The sequence below is a fragment of the Geotrypetes seraphini genome, chromosome 7, assembly GCF_902459505.1.
Source record: "Geotrypetes seraphini chromosome 7, aGeoSer1.1, whole genome shotgun sequence".
Lineage (NCBI taxonomy): Eukaryota > Metazoa > Chordata > Amphibia > Gymnophiona > Dermophiidae > Geotrypetes > Geotrypetes seraphini.
Window position 1 is genome coordinate 149,088,682 of NC_047090.1, and position 15,817 is coordinate 149,104,498.

The 15,817-nt window shown below is 44.6% G+C and overlaps 1 protein-coding gene across 2 annotated transcripts in view; it reads right to left on the reverse strand.

Moving 5' to 3' along the window:
- PPP2R5E (protein phosphatase 2 regulatory subunit B'epsilon) overlaps positions 1–15,817 on the reverse strand; it is a 274,354-nt gene that overhangs the window by 32,959 nt on the left and 225,578 nt on the right. For both annotated transcript variants that reach the window (XM_033953140.1, XM_033953139.1), the window contains exon 11: positions 6,932–7,051. In XM_033953140.1, coding sequence (XP_033809031.1) covers positions 6,932–7,051 — 120 coding nt within the window. The remainder of the gene's footprint in view (positions 1–6,931; positions 7,052–15,817) is intronic.

Consider the following 15,817-nt stretch of genomic DNA (forward strand, 5'->3'; position numbering starts at 1 on the left):
GTCGCTCTCCTCTGAACTCTCTCGAGTAACGCCATATCCTTCTTAAGGTATGGTGACCAATACTGGACGCAGTACTCAAGATGCGGACGCACCATTGCCCGGTACAGCGGCAGGATAACTTCTTTTGTTCTTGTTGTAATACCCTTCTTGATTATACCTAGCATTCTATTCGCTCTCTTAGCGGCCGCTGCGCACTGTGCCGTCGGCTTCATTGTCATGTCCACCATTACCCCCAAGTCCCTTTCTTGGTTACTCTCATTCAATAACATCCCTCCCATCGTATAGCTGTGCCTCGGGTTTCTGATTCCCACATGCAATACTTTACACTTCTCAACATTGAACTTCATCTGCCATCTCTCTGCCCATTCCCCTAATTTGTCCAAGTCCCTTTGCAATTTTTCGCAAATTGTCCTTTTGGTTACAGGATGACCCAACTTGTTAGGATCAAATGAGATGAAGAGTTGGGGAGATGTTCTATGAGGCTTTGTCCAATCGATGTAGTAGGCCAAAGGAGATTGAGAGGGGACATGATTGAAACATTCAAGGTACTGAAGGGAATAGACTTAGTAGATAAGGACACGTTGTTTACCCTCTCCAAGGTAGAGATAGAATGAAAGGGCACTCTAAAATTGAAAGGGGATAGATTCCGTACAAGCGTAAGGAAGTTCTTCTTCACCCAGAGAGTGGTAGAAAACTGGAACGCTCTTCCGGAGTCTGTCATAGGGGAAAACATCCTTCAGGGATTCAAGACAAAGTTAGACAAATTCCTGCTGAACCGGAACGTACGCAGGTAGGGCTAGTCTCAGTTAGGGCACTGGTCTTTGACCAGAGGGCCGCCGCATGAGCAGACTGTTGGGCACGATGGATCTCTGGTCTGACCCAGCAGTGGCAATTCTTATGTTCTTAGGACTACGTTGGATTTAAAGCAGACTCTTTTGGAGGATGGTCCAGAGAAAGGGTGTGAAAATAAAGAATATACCCTTGATGAATGATGCTGAGGACCCAAAGATCCAATATAATGAGCTCCCAGCGATTGATGTAAATCTGAAGACATCCCCCTATGGGTTGAGGCAAAGAAAGTAGCAGAGAAATGTTGGCTATGCTCTGAAGGAGCACGTCAAAAAGGCTATGCAGGTTTTTGATGAGCCGGTTGTTTAAGTTGTCGACGTGGCTGCTGTCACTGTCTACGAGGCTAGGGAGGTGCCCAAGGAGTAGGCTTGGCAGTATATCTGTGTTGATAAGAAGAAGCAGGCTTAAAAGGCTAAGCAGGTGAAGGCTTCTTTTTGGGCTTAACTAGCACATCCCATCTGGTTTCATGAGCAGAAAGCATTTGGGTGTCAGTGTCAGTGGAGGCTCCAAAAAGCTCATCACCAAGGCATGGAGCATTGGCCAGACGGTCTTAATGTCAAGGTCTGACGTGGTTAATGTCAAGGTCTGAAACACATAACCATGCCAGATGTCTCATCGCCACCGACATTGCTGCTGCTCGAGATGAGAGTTCGAAAGTGTCAAACAAATCTCATCATGTACTTTCGAAGTTGCAGAGAGGTAGAGACCAGAGATTGAAATTTGTTGGCTTTACGTGAAGGCACATATTGCTGAAATGATGAAATTTGTTTAATAAGATACTTCATGTAACAGGAAAAGAAAAAGGTATAATTGGATGCTCTGTTTGCCAACATTGAGTTTTGGCACAGACGTCTGCCAAATTTGTCCATTGTCCTACCCTCTCTACCAGGAGGAACGGACACATACACACTTGCCCCAAAGGATTTCTTCAAAGTGGATTCAAGAGACCCATGGAGCAATTGAGGCTTATCAAAGCCAGGCTAGGGTACCACCTTATAAAGAGATTGCAAACATTTAGGCATAGAGAGAGATGTCTCCAGGTTTTTATAGAAAGTTTCCCTCAGAATGGCTTGGAGTGGAAGCTTTAACATTTCCTGAGGAGGAAAATAATAATCAAGTGTTTCCAAATACTCTTTGCTGTATTTGGAATCAGCTTCCAAAGAAACATCCAGGTCATGTGCCATCTGTCTCAAAAATTTGGAAAAAGAAAGTTTTTCTGAAGGAGAAGAGGCCCTGATAGGTGAACTTCGAGGTGACCCAGAAGCAGACGAGTCCACATCGGTAGTAGATGGCAATTCAGGCTCAGTATCCCCCCAATAAATCTGAATCTCTGAAAAGAGAATGATGGATCGGTGTTGATGGCTCGGTGTCGAGATCTTCAAATGTTTAGATTTACGAGAGACTTTGCCCGACTGTGCCAGAGTAGCCTCTAGAGATGTAGCCGAGAAGGACTGGTGCCAAAGTGGAATGCTCGAGTCCTGTGTCGAGGATGTTTGCTCTGGTGGAGTAGCAGTGAGAGAAGTGGTCGGTGCCGTGAGCAACTCAGACCAGACCGGCTCCTGGAGAGTTGGTGCCGTGCTTGCCAATAGGTGAGCCAGCGCCAAGAGGGTAAAGTGATCTCCTAACTCCTCCCGAAGCAGGTTGTCAATTTTCTGCTTAAGGGAGAGTGCCGGTACCGTTTGCTTCTTTTTGGCCTGTACGGATGGCTGGTCAACACAGTCCAGGGATGATGAGGCCGAAGAGGAGGCACTCACAGATATCGGAGCCGTGCATTTGCGGCACTTACGCGAGATCGGCAGGACTTGACTCACTGCAACTTGGACCTGCATCCCGGAAGGGGTAGTGGAAGGCTTTTTAACCGGCTTACCCAGAGACATGGTGAATTATGACACTGGAGTCAAAGTTCGTAGATCCACCCTCTGTGTCATCTTGGTCGGTACGGACAGTGCCGGAGATGAACTGGACTCCGCTTCCATTGCGGCGCCAAAGAGCTGCTTTTGTTGAAGCAACTGATTTTTGGGAGCAGGAGTCGGGACGGTGCTTGGGTTCAAGACACTGCAAGCACCAGCGGTGAGTGTCGGTGACAGAAATGGCCCGAGTACAGCGACCACACTTTCTGAAACCCGTCGGCGGGTGGGACATGGACAGGAAGACAGCAGTTGAGAAATCAAACTCAATGATGAAAAGAGTCCATAAAGCCCCGCTGGGCCAAAGCCCGCGACGGCAAAGGAAAAAGATAAAAAGGGATTTTTAAAAATTATTTTATATGGATAAAAAAAGGGAAAACCGAAAGAACTGTGAAAAAAGGCAGAATCCATGAGAGCTGGAAGGCAAGCGAGAGAAAAAAATTCAACAGGTGTTGAAAAACGCATCTTTCTAGCTTCGTGGAAACTAGAAAACTGAGGGACTGTGCGCTGTCGGGCAGGAAGGCACTCGCACATGCGCAGTGTGGGCTAATCGTGAACTTTCTAAGCTTAAAGTTGCGATTCACTTTTCAAGTGTCTGTACCGGGGCTCCATCGGTGATGTCACCCATGTGTGAGATTATGCTGCCTGCTCGTCCTGGGATAATGTCTCTTTATTGCTCCATGTTGTGACCAACCCTTAAGTACTGTGTGCCATTTTGTTTGCTACATCTCAAAAATATGTAGAGGAACTAGAAAATGTATAGAGAAGTGTGAGCAAAATGATTGAGGATGGAACAACTTACTTATGAAGGAAGAAGGCTAAAGAGATTAGCTTGGAGGAGAGACAACTGAAGGGAGAAATGATAAAGGTCTATAAAAATATGCATACAGTACAATGGTAAACATAAATTGGTTGTTTACTCTCTCAAAAAGTACAAAGACCAAGAGTAACATGATGTTACTAAATAAGCACATTTTTTAAAAATTGGAGTAAATATATTCTTTCCCTTAACAATTTCCGTAAATTTGAAGTTAGAGGATATGGGTTTAGAAAAGGAGGAAAGTTCTTGGGGAAAATTCCATAAACCATTACTAACCTGGGGAGAGCCACTGCTTATTCCTGTGAGTAGGTAGCATGGAATCTATACAATATACTGTCAGATATTTGTGATCTGGATTGTCCTCTTTTAGAAACAGAACTCTGGGCTTGATGCACCTTTGGTCAGATTCAGTATGGCAGTTCTTCTTTTATGGACTTTGTAACCGACCCAAGAACAAAGTATCCCCAAACACAAGATGCCTCTTTTAGTTGTGGTACATTTTTTCACTAAGACAATACAAAAGTGTATTGCACTCCCAGCCTTTTTCCCTTTTCCAGGAAATGTTCTTCAAATGCAGGAAAATGCATATGTATTGCAGAGCTACAGACACGGTGGGCTTTGAAAATTTCTCTCCCCAGGTACTACATAGGTTCTTTTATCATTTTTTAGACTATGTTCATATTATAATGTTTTATTTTTAACTCCATATTCTTTGCAATCTATTCCATTTGAATTTTTTTATTCCAAACTTTTGTGCATCTTGTACTATTTAAGTCTGCAAAGGCTTTATAATAAACATGCGCCTCCTTGGTCAGATGAATACTGAGAAAACTCGCATCCAATGCATCACAAGCTACATATTCAAAATTTTTTCTCCCTTTCTTTCTTTTAAACATGTTATTTGAGCTGGTTCCAAACAAGCCTTATGATCATAACAGATTTTAGGAACTAAATATTCATGTGGGTACCACAGTTAAGAATGATAACAGCAGCTTTAAGGAGAGGAAGAAAAACACTGGCATTAATATTCAGCTGGTATGGTCATTGACTTAATCCATATATTCAGCAAAGCTATCCATATAGGTAAAGGAACTGAGAATATGGATGGTGCAATGACAGGACCCACACTGTTCAAAGCATCTACACCAGGGCTGCCCAAGTCCGGTCCTCGAGATCTACTGGCAGGCCAGGTTTTCAGGATATCCATAATGAATATGCATGAGAGAGATTTGCATACCGAGAAGGCAGTGCAGGCAAATCTTTCTCCTGCATATTCATTGTGGATATCCTGAAAACCTGGCCTGCCAGTAGATCTCGAAGACCGGACTTGGGCAGCCCTGATCTACACATATAAAATTATTTATATTTAGTAGTTGAATATCACCACCTTCTGTCCTAACCTTGATTCTCTCAAATATCTAGATCAGTGGTCTCAAACTGAAACCTTTTGCAGGGCCACATTTTGGATTTGTAGGTACTTGGAGGGCCGCAGAAAAAAATAGTTAATGTCTTATTAAAGAAATGACAATTTTGCATGAGGTAAAACTCTTTATAGTTTATAAATCTTTCCTTTAACTGTTAAAGGAAAGATATATAAAGAGTTTTACCTCATGCAAAGCTGTCATTTCTTTAATAAGACATTAACTATTTTTTTCTGTGGCCCTCACAGTTAAAGTTTAACATCTTTCCTCTCTCAGAACTGACTCATTTCAATCACTATATTGAAAATAAAATATTTTTCCTACTTTTGTTGTCTGCCAACTTCATTTTTCTGTGCTTTTAACTATGTTTCCAGGGCCTTCTTGTCCTTTGACTGTTTTTCTCTCCATCTTCACGTTCTGCCTTGCATCCATCTTTGCCATTAACTTAACATTCAATTTTTCCCTTTTCTCTGCTTTCTTCTCAAAATCTACATTTCCATGTCTTACCTTCCCTTCCTATCTCTCTCTCCTTCCCTCCCTATTTCCATGGTCTGACATCTCTCACCTTCCACTCCAGTGTAACATTCTTTTTTCCTTCCTCCTTTCTGCCTCCTGCAGTCCATCTTCCTTCCCTTCCTCCTTTCTGGCTCCCCTCCCAGTCCAACATTTCTCCCTTCTTTCCACCAAACATTTTTTTCTCTCTTCCTCCTGCATGCTTCTCCTCTGATCCTCCTTCCCTCAACCAAACATCTCTCTCTCTCTCCCTCCATGAGTCCAACTTTTCACTCTCTGTCCTCCCCCCCCCTCCCCAGTGTTACTTTTCTCTTTCCCTCCTTTCTGTCCTCCCCATTCATCTTGCCCTCTCCATGAGTTCAACACTTTCTGCCTCCTACACACTTTCTCTTTCTGTCCTTGCCTCTTCCCTCAGTGGCATCCCTCCTTTGCACCCCGCAACTCAACATGCTCTCTCCCCATGCACTATCTCACCCTTCCCTCCAGTGTGTAGCACCTTTCCTTTCCTTCCATTTCTGCCAGGTCCAGCAGTACCCCTTCTCCCTTCCCTGCTCCCCTTGTCCAGCAGTACCCCTTCTCCCTTCCCTGCTCCCCTTTTCCAGCAGTACCTGGAGCACACTGGGCAGGAAGAGAAACTCCGGCGTCAGCATCAGCTGACTAGCAACTTCCTGCAGCCGTATCATATGCCAGGACTCCTGCCTTCGCGTATCTGCCGGATACGCGAATGCAGGAGTCCCGGCATATGAAGCCGACGTCAGAGCTTCTCTTCCTACCCAGTGTGCGAGATTGCGCTGGCGTCAGCTGACTTGCAACTGCCTGCTGCCGTCACGCAAGCTGGAATTTCTGCCGTCGCGTATCCGGCAGATATGCGAAGACAGGAGTCCTGGCATACGCGATGGCAGTAGGCAGTTGCCCAGATTGCGGGATTGGGTTGCCCAGTTGCAGTTGCCCAGATTGCGAGTTTGGGTACTAGACCGCAGGCCGTAAAATAGCAGCCAGGGGGCTGCATGCGGACCCCCAGCTGCAAGTTTGAGACCGGTGATCTAGATATTATTTATTCTTTTGAAAATGTATGGATAAGTGAGTTGTGTTAGCTACCCAGTGGCCAATGTACAACTCCCTTTGAATACTGACCCCATTGTTAGCAGAACCAAAAGAATATAAGAAAAAAAGGTACAGAGATATAATGCAACTTTTCAAGAGAACCAGTGGCAGAGCAGAGGCTCAAGATTTCTCATTACTCTTTGTCCCTTTTTTATTTTTATCTATACATTCAACAAGTCAGTAGTTAAATGGCTTCAGTACATGCAAAAGGCTTTCCATCCTGAGGTAAAATTGGACATTTCATTCATCTAAACAACTATCAAGAAGTGGATGACAAATAAAGCACAATAAGAAAGATCATGAAATAACCCACAGACCTGAAAGTGAGGACTAGAGACACACTTGGAAATTTGTTTAAACAATGGTTCCTGAATTTTAACAAACTGTGAAGGTTCAATCACATCCAAAATTTCCTCCAGCTCACCAAGAAACATGACCTGTAGAAAAAAATACCATTCATTATTGGTTTCTCCACCCACTGTGCTTGTCAAACAACATGCAATGTAATGGTTCAGCAAGCCTCATCACTGATCTGATCTTTCTCTGGGGATTATCAGGCAGTTTAAATCCAGTACTGTCGGAATATAAACATCCACAACAATACACTCCTAATTTTCCAAACAAATCCTACACTAGAAAAAACAAGGAAGGCAACCAAGTCACATCAAGGTCTGCGTGGGGGAAGCTCAGAGTGCCAAACTTGGCTCACCACTTACAAGCCGAATACAGTGTAACATGTCAAAAAGCATGTCACACTGTATAATGTTGTAGGGCGCTCTCAGTGTGAACCCTCAGTGATAGGAGCACAGCTCCGACACTTCACTTCTGGGTCAAGGCGAGCACCGTGCTCGTGTTCTGTTGGAGGCCAGGTTCCTGAAGAAGGGCTCCTCCCGAAACCAGCGCGGTTGAACCTTTCCTCCTGGCGCGATTTTTCCGTTTGTGTGACAGTTTTGGATAAGTATTGCTTATTTTTGGATATGTTTTTCACTTTTTGGTATGGTTTTTGATTTTGTTTGTGATTTTGTGCATGCTTTTTGAGGGGGTTTGGCTGGCAGGGTTTGTGTGGGGGTCGCTCAGGTGGTTTGTGTTGAGTTTCATTTACTCACTTTGATTGTTGATTGGTTTGATTCTTGCACACACAGGGCGCTCGATGATGGTGTGCGGGTGGAGGCTTATCGCCTTGACCCAGAAGTGAAGTGTCGGAGCTGTGCTCCTATCACTGAGGGTTCACACTGAGAGCGCCCTACAACATTATACAGTGTGACATGCTTTTTGACATGTTACACTGTATTCGGCTTGTAAGTGGTGAGCCAAGTTTGGCACTCTGAGCTTCCCCCACGCAGACCTTGATGTGACTTGGTTGCCTTCCTTGTTTTTTCTAGTGTAGGAATATAAACATCAGCAGAATGACTCTCAATTCTTAAACAATCTTTAATGTACAGGGTGCCAACAAAAACGCTCCTTGATTTTAAATGGTTACAAAATCAAAACTTATTGGAATATGTTTATAAACAAGATGACAGTAAATACAAGTCCCCAAAAGCACGGTTAGCAAGATCTTACACAATCTTTGAACTTTCACCCTTATAAGCTGCAATTGGTGCAGAAGTTAGACCCTTCAAACAATGCAATGCGACAAAATGACCAGGTGTTCCTCAAGTGGCCCCTGAGATCATCGGATATTATTGTTTGTGATTTTTTCCTTTGGGGGTACGTGAAAGACAGAGTGTACGTACCTCCACTACCCGCAACTATGGGATCCCTATCAGCATGGATTTACCAAGGGAAAGTCCTGCCAATCCAATCTAATCAGCTTCTTTGACTGGGTAACAAAAAAGCTAGATATGGGAGAGTCCCTGGATGTCATGTATTTGGACTTCAGTAAGGCTTTTGATAGTGTCCCACACCGTAGGTTATTGAACAAGATGAGTTCGTTGGGACTTGGAGAAACATTGACTGCATGGGTTAAAGACTGGCTCAGTGGTAGGCTTCAGAGGGTGGTGGTAAATGGTACTCCCTCCAAAACGTCGGAAGTGATCAGTGGAGTGCCGCAGGGCTCGGTCCTGTGTCCAATCCTATTTAATATCTTTGTATGAGACCTGCCTCAGGGACTTTGAGGTAAAATTGCATCATTTGCAGATGATGCTAAACTGTGCAACGTAGTGGGCAAGGGCACCGTGCCCGACACTATGACGCAGGACCTACTTTTACTGGAACAATGGTCCACAATATGGCAACTGAGCTTTAATGCCAAAAAGTGTAAGGTTATGCACCTTGGCAGTGGAAACCCATGCAGAACTTACACCCTGAATGGAGAGACCTAAACAAGAACTGTGGCAGAACGGGACCTAGGAGTAATCATTAGTGAAGATATGAAGACTGCCAATCAGGTGGAGAAAGCCTCATCCAAGGCTATTCAAATGCTGGGTTGCATTCGAAAAAGTTTTGTCAGCTGAAAGCTTGAAGTTGTAATGCCCTTGTACAGGTCCATGGTGAGACCTCATCTGGAATATTGTGTTCAATTTTGGAGGCCACATTATCAAAAGGATGTGCTGAGAATGGAGTCGGTTCAGCGAATGGCCACTAGGATGGTCTCAGGACTCAAGGATCTCCCATATGAAGAACGTCTAAGTAAGTTGCAGCTATACTCTCTCGAGGAACGCAGAGAGAGGGGAGACATGCTAGAGATGTTCAAATATGTTACTGGCTGTACTGAAGTGGAGGAAGATCTTTTTCTTTACAGGACCTACTGAAACAAGAGGGCATCCATTAAGAATCAAGGGTGGGAGATTTCACGGTGACATTAGGAAGTATTTCTTCACCGAAAGGGTGGTTGATCGTTGGAATGATCTTCCACTTCAGGTAGTTGTGGCCAGCAATGTGCTCGATTTTAAGAAAAAATGGGATAAACATGTGAGTTCACTTCGAGGAAGTGCTTAGGGGGGAGGGTTCTTCGAGTGGGAAGACTTGTTGGGCCGATGGCCCTATTCTGCCGTCAAATTCTGTGTTTCTGTGAATCCATCACTGAAGCTATAAACGCAATCTTGCCAGAGTCTGGTCCGAGCTCGATTATCACATCGATGTTTGCCAAGTAACAGGAGGGAGGGGCACATCCAGTGTACATAATCAACAGATACTATATGAAACTTTATGAGTTGATGAAACTGTAGCCTCAAAGGTGAAAGAATATTCCAATAAATTTTGGTTTTGTAACCATTTAAAATCAAGGAGTGTTTTTGGGGCACCCTGTATAACTCAAAACAAGGAGAAGGTAACTTATAGTTCAGTTACTTGCAAAGGAATTGTAGTCTCTATTAGAGTCCACTCTTAAACAGTGTCTCCTGGGTTCACAGCCCAACCAACAAAGTTGGGCTAGTCTCCATCAAAGGCTATACATTTAGTCCAGCGATTTTCCACTTTTTTCATTCCATTTTTTCTGAAGGAACAAAACAAGTGGGAAAATCACTGGACTAAGGGCTAGATTCACTAAGCCCACGAATCTGATCCGATCCGTGGGACTGATTCATGACACGTCCACTTGCAAATTATTGCAATCCGAGGCACACCCCTAACTGACTACACGAATCGCTGAAGAGCGATCCCAACACATGCGCAGACCATCTTCTTTGCCTGTAGATGGTCTGTATATGCTCTTCACGCAAAGACGAGCTGTAAATGTGAGGCATGGAGGGAATTACCTTGAAAGGAAGCAGCTGAACTTTTACTGCGGTGACTTTTTTGTACTTTCTGGGCCATTACGTTAATCTTACTAGTAAGAAATGTTCTTTTCCTATCGGCAACATATTCTAATATACAGCTTGGCATATAGCAGACTTTTTGTACCAATACTTGCCGAGCCAGCCCAGCCAGCACCAACAAGGCGCGCGTTTGAGCCCCGCTCCGACCCTCCCCCGAGACGAGGATATTTTAAAGAAAAGCTCCAACGGCGCACCAGCTAAGGCGACGTTGCGAAACGACACAACATAGAGTCAACAAATTACCGGCCAAGAGAAACATCACTACTCCAGCGGCCGACTCTCCGTCCCGCACACTGCACCCAAGAGAGCATTGCGACAGCTCCAGCCTAGCAAGAACAAGAGGTAAGGAACCTCTTCTCACACAACAGACACTTACTTAAATGCAATGGCAACCCAAACACATAGGCGTTTGCTTATCCTCTTACTGCTCTCCCTGCTCCTAACAAACTGGAAAACAGCAGGAATCCACATATCCCAAATCCCAACAGTGTCAGCACCCTACAGACAAGTACAACCATCCAGGAAACTCCTTTCCCCCAGAAATCTATTATCCTGCCCATCAACCAACAACGAAAGCATTCCCCCTAACTGGGGAAAAGACCACCTCCAAAGCCCAAGACGACAACCCAAAAATCTTGGACTCTTCCAGGAAACCTCCTCCACCCAAAGACTATCTCCGCTCCACATACAAAATATACCTCAATAGCCTGTGCGTACATGAACATAAGATCAATTAGCCCAAAGGCAGACCTAATCAAGGACTGGATAGTAAAAAGAACAATTAGGTTGCCTCTTCTTAGCTGAAACCTGGCTAACTTCCGACTCAGACCCATGCATAACTGAATTCTGTCCTAGAGGATACAAACTAGAACTAACCTGTCGACAAAACAAGCGAGGGGGAGGACTAGCTATTCTAGTAAAAAACAACTTCAACTTAAAAATCCTAGACAAATGCTCCTCACCCCACTTGGACCTTCTAGACTGCTAAATATCTGATCACACACTCACTAGCACCTTGACATGCCTTATTTGCTACATTACACCAGGAAAATGGAACGCCACCAAACAAACTCGAAGACTTCATCTTTCAGAATTCTCTAAATTCAACACACAATTTGCTCCTCGGAGATATTAATCTTCACCTAGAAGACCACACCTCAAAACAAGTCGATGATCTAATACCTCAATGCCCTTTCATACCAAATTCTCAACCCCCAACCCACGAACGAAAAAGGCCATCAACTTGATATTGCAGCATACACAACCCAAAACCTCCACGCCCCAGATATCCACATTTCTAACGGTGTCTGGCACCTCTCTCTCTGGTCAGATCATTACAAATATACATTCAACATCAATTGGGCCCAAAACAACAACAAATACGAACCCCACAAAACCTCCTTCAAAACTCGCCAAAAAATCGAACCAATCACATTCTGGGACAAAATAGACCCCACAATAGGCTCCACAGATCCTAAAGAATTCATTCGCCACTGGCTTACACTAAGCGAAACAACACTGAACGAGCTAGCTCCATTACAACAAAAAAATAGAATCTGCAGGCCATCTGACAAATGGTTCGACATCGAACTTCTCCATCTAAAAAGGCACTGTAGACAGCTTGAAAGAGCATGGAAAAAAAACAAGAACAAATCAAGGTAGCATGGAGAAGCCTAATTAATCAATACAAGCTCAAACTTAAGGAAAAACGGAAAGCCTACTACTCTAAATTAGTTGGCAACGAAATCCCAGACACAAAAGCTCTCTTCAAACTGGTAAAGAACCTCACGGACACCAAACCACTACTAGCCACTCAAGGAAATCACCCACCAACAGCCTCCCAATTAGCTGACCACTACAAAAGCAAGATTACCACAATCAGAGCCACCTTCAAAAACTCACCATTCTACCTCGATGAGATAGCAACAAACCCCACAACAGAGGAAGCCATAGCAGCCGACAGGACCTGGGCCAACTTCCCACTAGTCCAATGGACAGACATGGACCGTCTATACAAAAAATACAGCAAAGCATCATGTGACCTAAATAACTGTCCATCATATCTCCTAACAAACGCTACCTCTAAATTCAAAGTCAACCTCTTGCATTGGATCCAAACCACACTCACGGAAGGTCAATTCCCACATGAACTAGGTGAGATTCTTATCACCCCTCTACTGAAAGATCTTAAAGGCCGATAGATACCCCCTCCAACTACAGACCCATCACCTCTATCCCACTATACGTTAAAATTACAGAAGGTCTAGTGACACAATACCTCACCAACTACCTGGAAGACCATGACCTACTTCACCCCTCTCAATCGAGATTCAGATCCAACCACAGCACAGAGACATTATTGGCAACATTGCTAGACACAGCTCGACAGCACCTCAGCAAAGGAGGAAAGATGTTGCTAATTCAACTCGATCTCTCTGCGGCATTCGACCTGGTAGATCATACCATACTACTTCAGATTCTACACACCATAGGGATCTCAGGAAGAGTCTACAACTGATTCCAAGGATTTCTTAAGACTATAACATACAGAGTTAAGTCAAATAATCTTAAATCAGACCCCTGGTTTAACCCCTGTGGAGTTCCTCAAGGGTCACCGCTGTCACCCATGCTCTTCAACCTCTTCATATCTTCCCTCGGTACCACTCTAGATACCCTAAACGTATTATCTTTCATCTACGCTGATGACATAACCATACTCCTCCCCTTCGATACCCAAGACCCCACCTCATTAGGCAACCTAAAAATAACACTGGAAGCAGTGGAAGAATGGATGTTAGACCATAAACTGAAGCTGAACTCGGAGAAAACAAAATTGAAAAGGATAAAACACCTTCCATAACAGAATTTGAGGTAAACATCACCAAATACACCATACAGCCATCCCTCAAAATCCTTGGAGTGTCGATAGACAGATGCTGTACAATGCAAGTCCAAATCAACAAAATCACTCAAAAAGCTTTTTTCACCATGCACAACCTGCGTAAAATCTGAAAATTCTTTGACAAAGAACACTACAGGATCATAGTCCAATCCCTTGTCCTAGGACTAGTAGACTACTGTAACATCCTCTACTTACCATGTCCCTCAAACTTGATAAAGCAGCTACAGACCATCCAAAATACAGCCCTTAAATTGATCTATTCACTTGGAAAATTTGACTATATCACCAATGCCTTCCTAGATTCACACCGGCTACCAATACGAGCCCGAATTCAATTCAAATTCTACTGTCTATTATTCAAGGCAATAAACGGAACTGCACCCACCTACCTGAACAACCGCCTAAACCGAAACTTCACACCCAGACTAAGGAGAACACAGATCCCATTTTCCTACCCACCACTCAAGGGCATTCAACGCAAGAAGATGTATGACAGCCTCCTAGCAACGCAGGCGGTGAAGCTAGACCCCTCCATCTCTATCTTGTTGACAACCACATGTGACTTGAAATCTTTTCGAAAATAAATCAAAACTCTGTTATTCAAAGAAACTATCTTGTCCGCTTATCCCTCCTCCTCCGCAACATCCCTCTCCTTGCATACTCTTTCATGTAACCAACCCTAAACTCCTCCCTCCCTACAAATTTCCTCAAATGTCTCCCCTTCCTTAAATTTCCCCTCTTAGCCTCCACTATGCATCTATCCCAGTGGTTCCCAAACCTGTCCTGGGGGACCCCCAGCCAGTCAGGTTTTCAAGATATACCCAATGAATATGCATGAGAGAGATTTGCATACCTGTCACTTCCATTATATGCAAATCTCTCTCATGCATATTCATTAGAGATATCTTGAAAACCTGACTGGCTGGGGGTCCCCAGGACAGGTTTGGGAACCACTGATCTATCCCTAAATTGTAACTTAAACTGTAACTACTATGTATCTAACCCTAATTCATAACCTAGCCTCTCTATGTATCTATCCCTAAAATTTGTAACTTCCTGGAAATGTCCAGCCATCTTCAATTGTAATCCGTTTAGAACTGCAAGGTACAGGCGGAATAGAAGTCTCTAAAGTAATGTAATGTAATGTAATTGCTTTTTTCCTTTTCACGAGCCCGTGCCGCCCGGACTCTCCTGCTCTCTGCCGCCCTTCCACACAGTGCAGCCCTGCTTTAAACTCGCGGGTTAAAACCATGGGCTCACACTGCGGGGAAGGGCGGCAGAGAGCAGGAGAGTCGGGGCGGCAAGAGTAGGAGAGTCGGGGCGCTGATTCCTTTCGGGGCAGAGAGCAGAGATGCAGGCAGGGTGGCAGAGAGCAGGGTTTATACCACAAGGCAAGGATTGTAGGGTGGCAGAGAGCAGGAAAAAACGTGAGCGACTGGTCCTCAGCAGTCACTTCTTTTTTGATTGGCCAACCCAGCGGGTGTTCCTTAAATTATTTAGTGAATTGCTGCCTTCCTACATTTGCATGCCATTTCCCTTATTTGCATGTGCAGATCGGATAGGGAGCGGACAGGATCGGACAGGTTAGTGAATCGGGTCACAAAGTGGTCGGGACACGATCGGTGTCCTTAGTGAATCTAGCCCTAAGTGTATAGTCCTCGATGGAGACTGCTCCAACTTTGTTGGTTGGGCTGAGAACTTTACAGCGGCTCCTTCTATATGCTCCTGGGATTCTGCTGAATAATAAGTGGCTTATAAAGAACTAAGAGCTTGATTCACAAAGGCTACGGATACACCCTCATGCCCCCAATCGACCACACAGATCACTCTCCAGTGATCCCGATGCATGCGCAGACCATCTGTAGATGGTCTGCACATGCGCTGGCCCTCCATGCCCAGCAGAGCTGGAAAGAAAACTTTTTTTTAACTTTTTCGTGAGCTCGTGGTTTTAACCCGCTTTAAACCCGCGGGTTAAAACCACGGGCTCACACTGCGAAGAAAGCAATGAGATTCGGGACAGAAGCAGGGCGGAGAGTCGGGACAGAGAAAGCACAGTTACTTACCGTAACAGGTGTTATCCAGGGACAGCAGGCATATATTCTCACATGTGGGTGACGTCATCTACGGAGCCCCGGCGCGGACAGCTTTTCAAGCAAACTTGATTGAAGTTTCAAGTTTGCACACTGCACCACGCATGTGCATGCCTTCTCGCCCACTAGAGGGCGCATCCCACCTCGTGGTCCTCAGTTCCATAACTAGCAAGGAAGCCATCCCCGGGGAGGCGGGCGGGTTGTGAGAATATATGCCTGCTGTCCCTGGATAACACCTGTTACGGTAAGTAACTGTGCTTTATCCCAGGACAAGCAGGCATGATATTCTCACATGTGGGTGACCTCCAAGCTAACCAAAAAAGGGCAGGTGGGAGGATGGCAATTTAGGAAAACAGATTTTGCAAAACTGACTGGCCAAACCGGCCGTCACTCCTGGATAAAGTGTCCAGACAGTAATGAGAGGTGAATGTATGAACCGAAGACCAAGTGGCA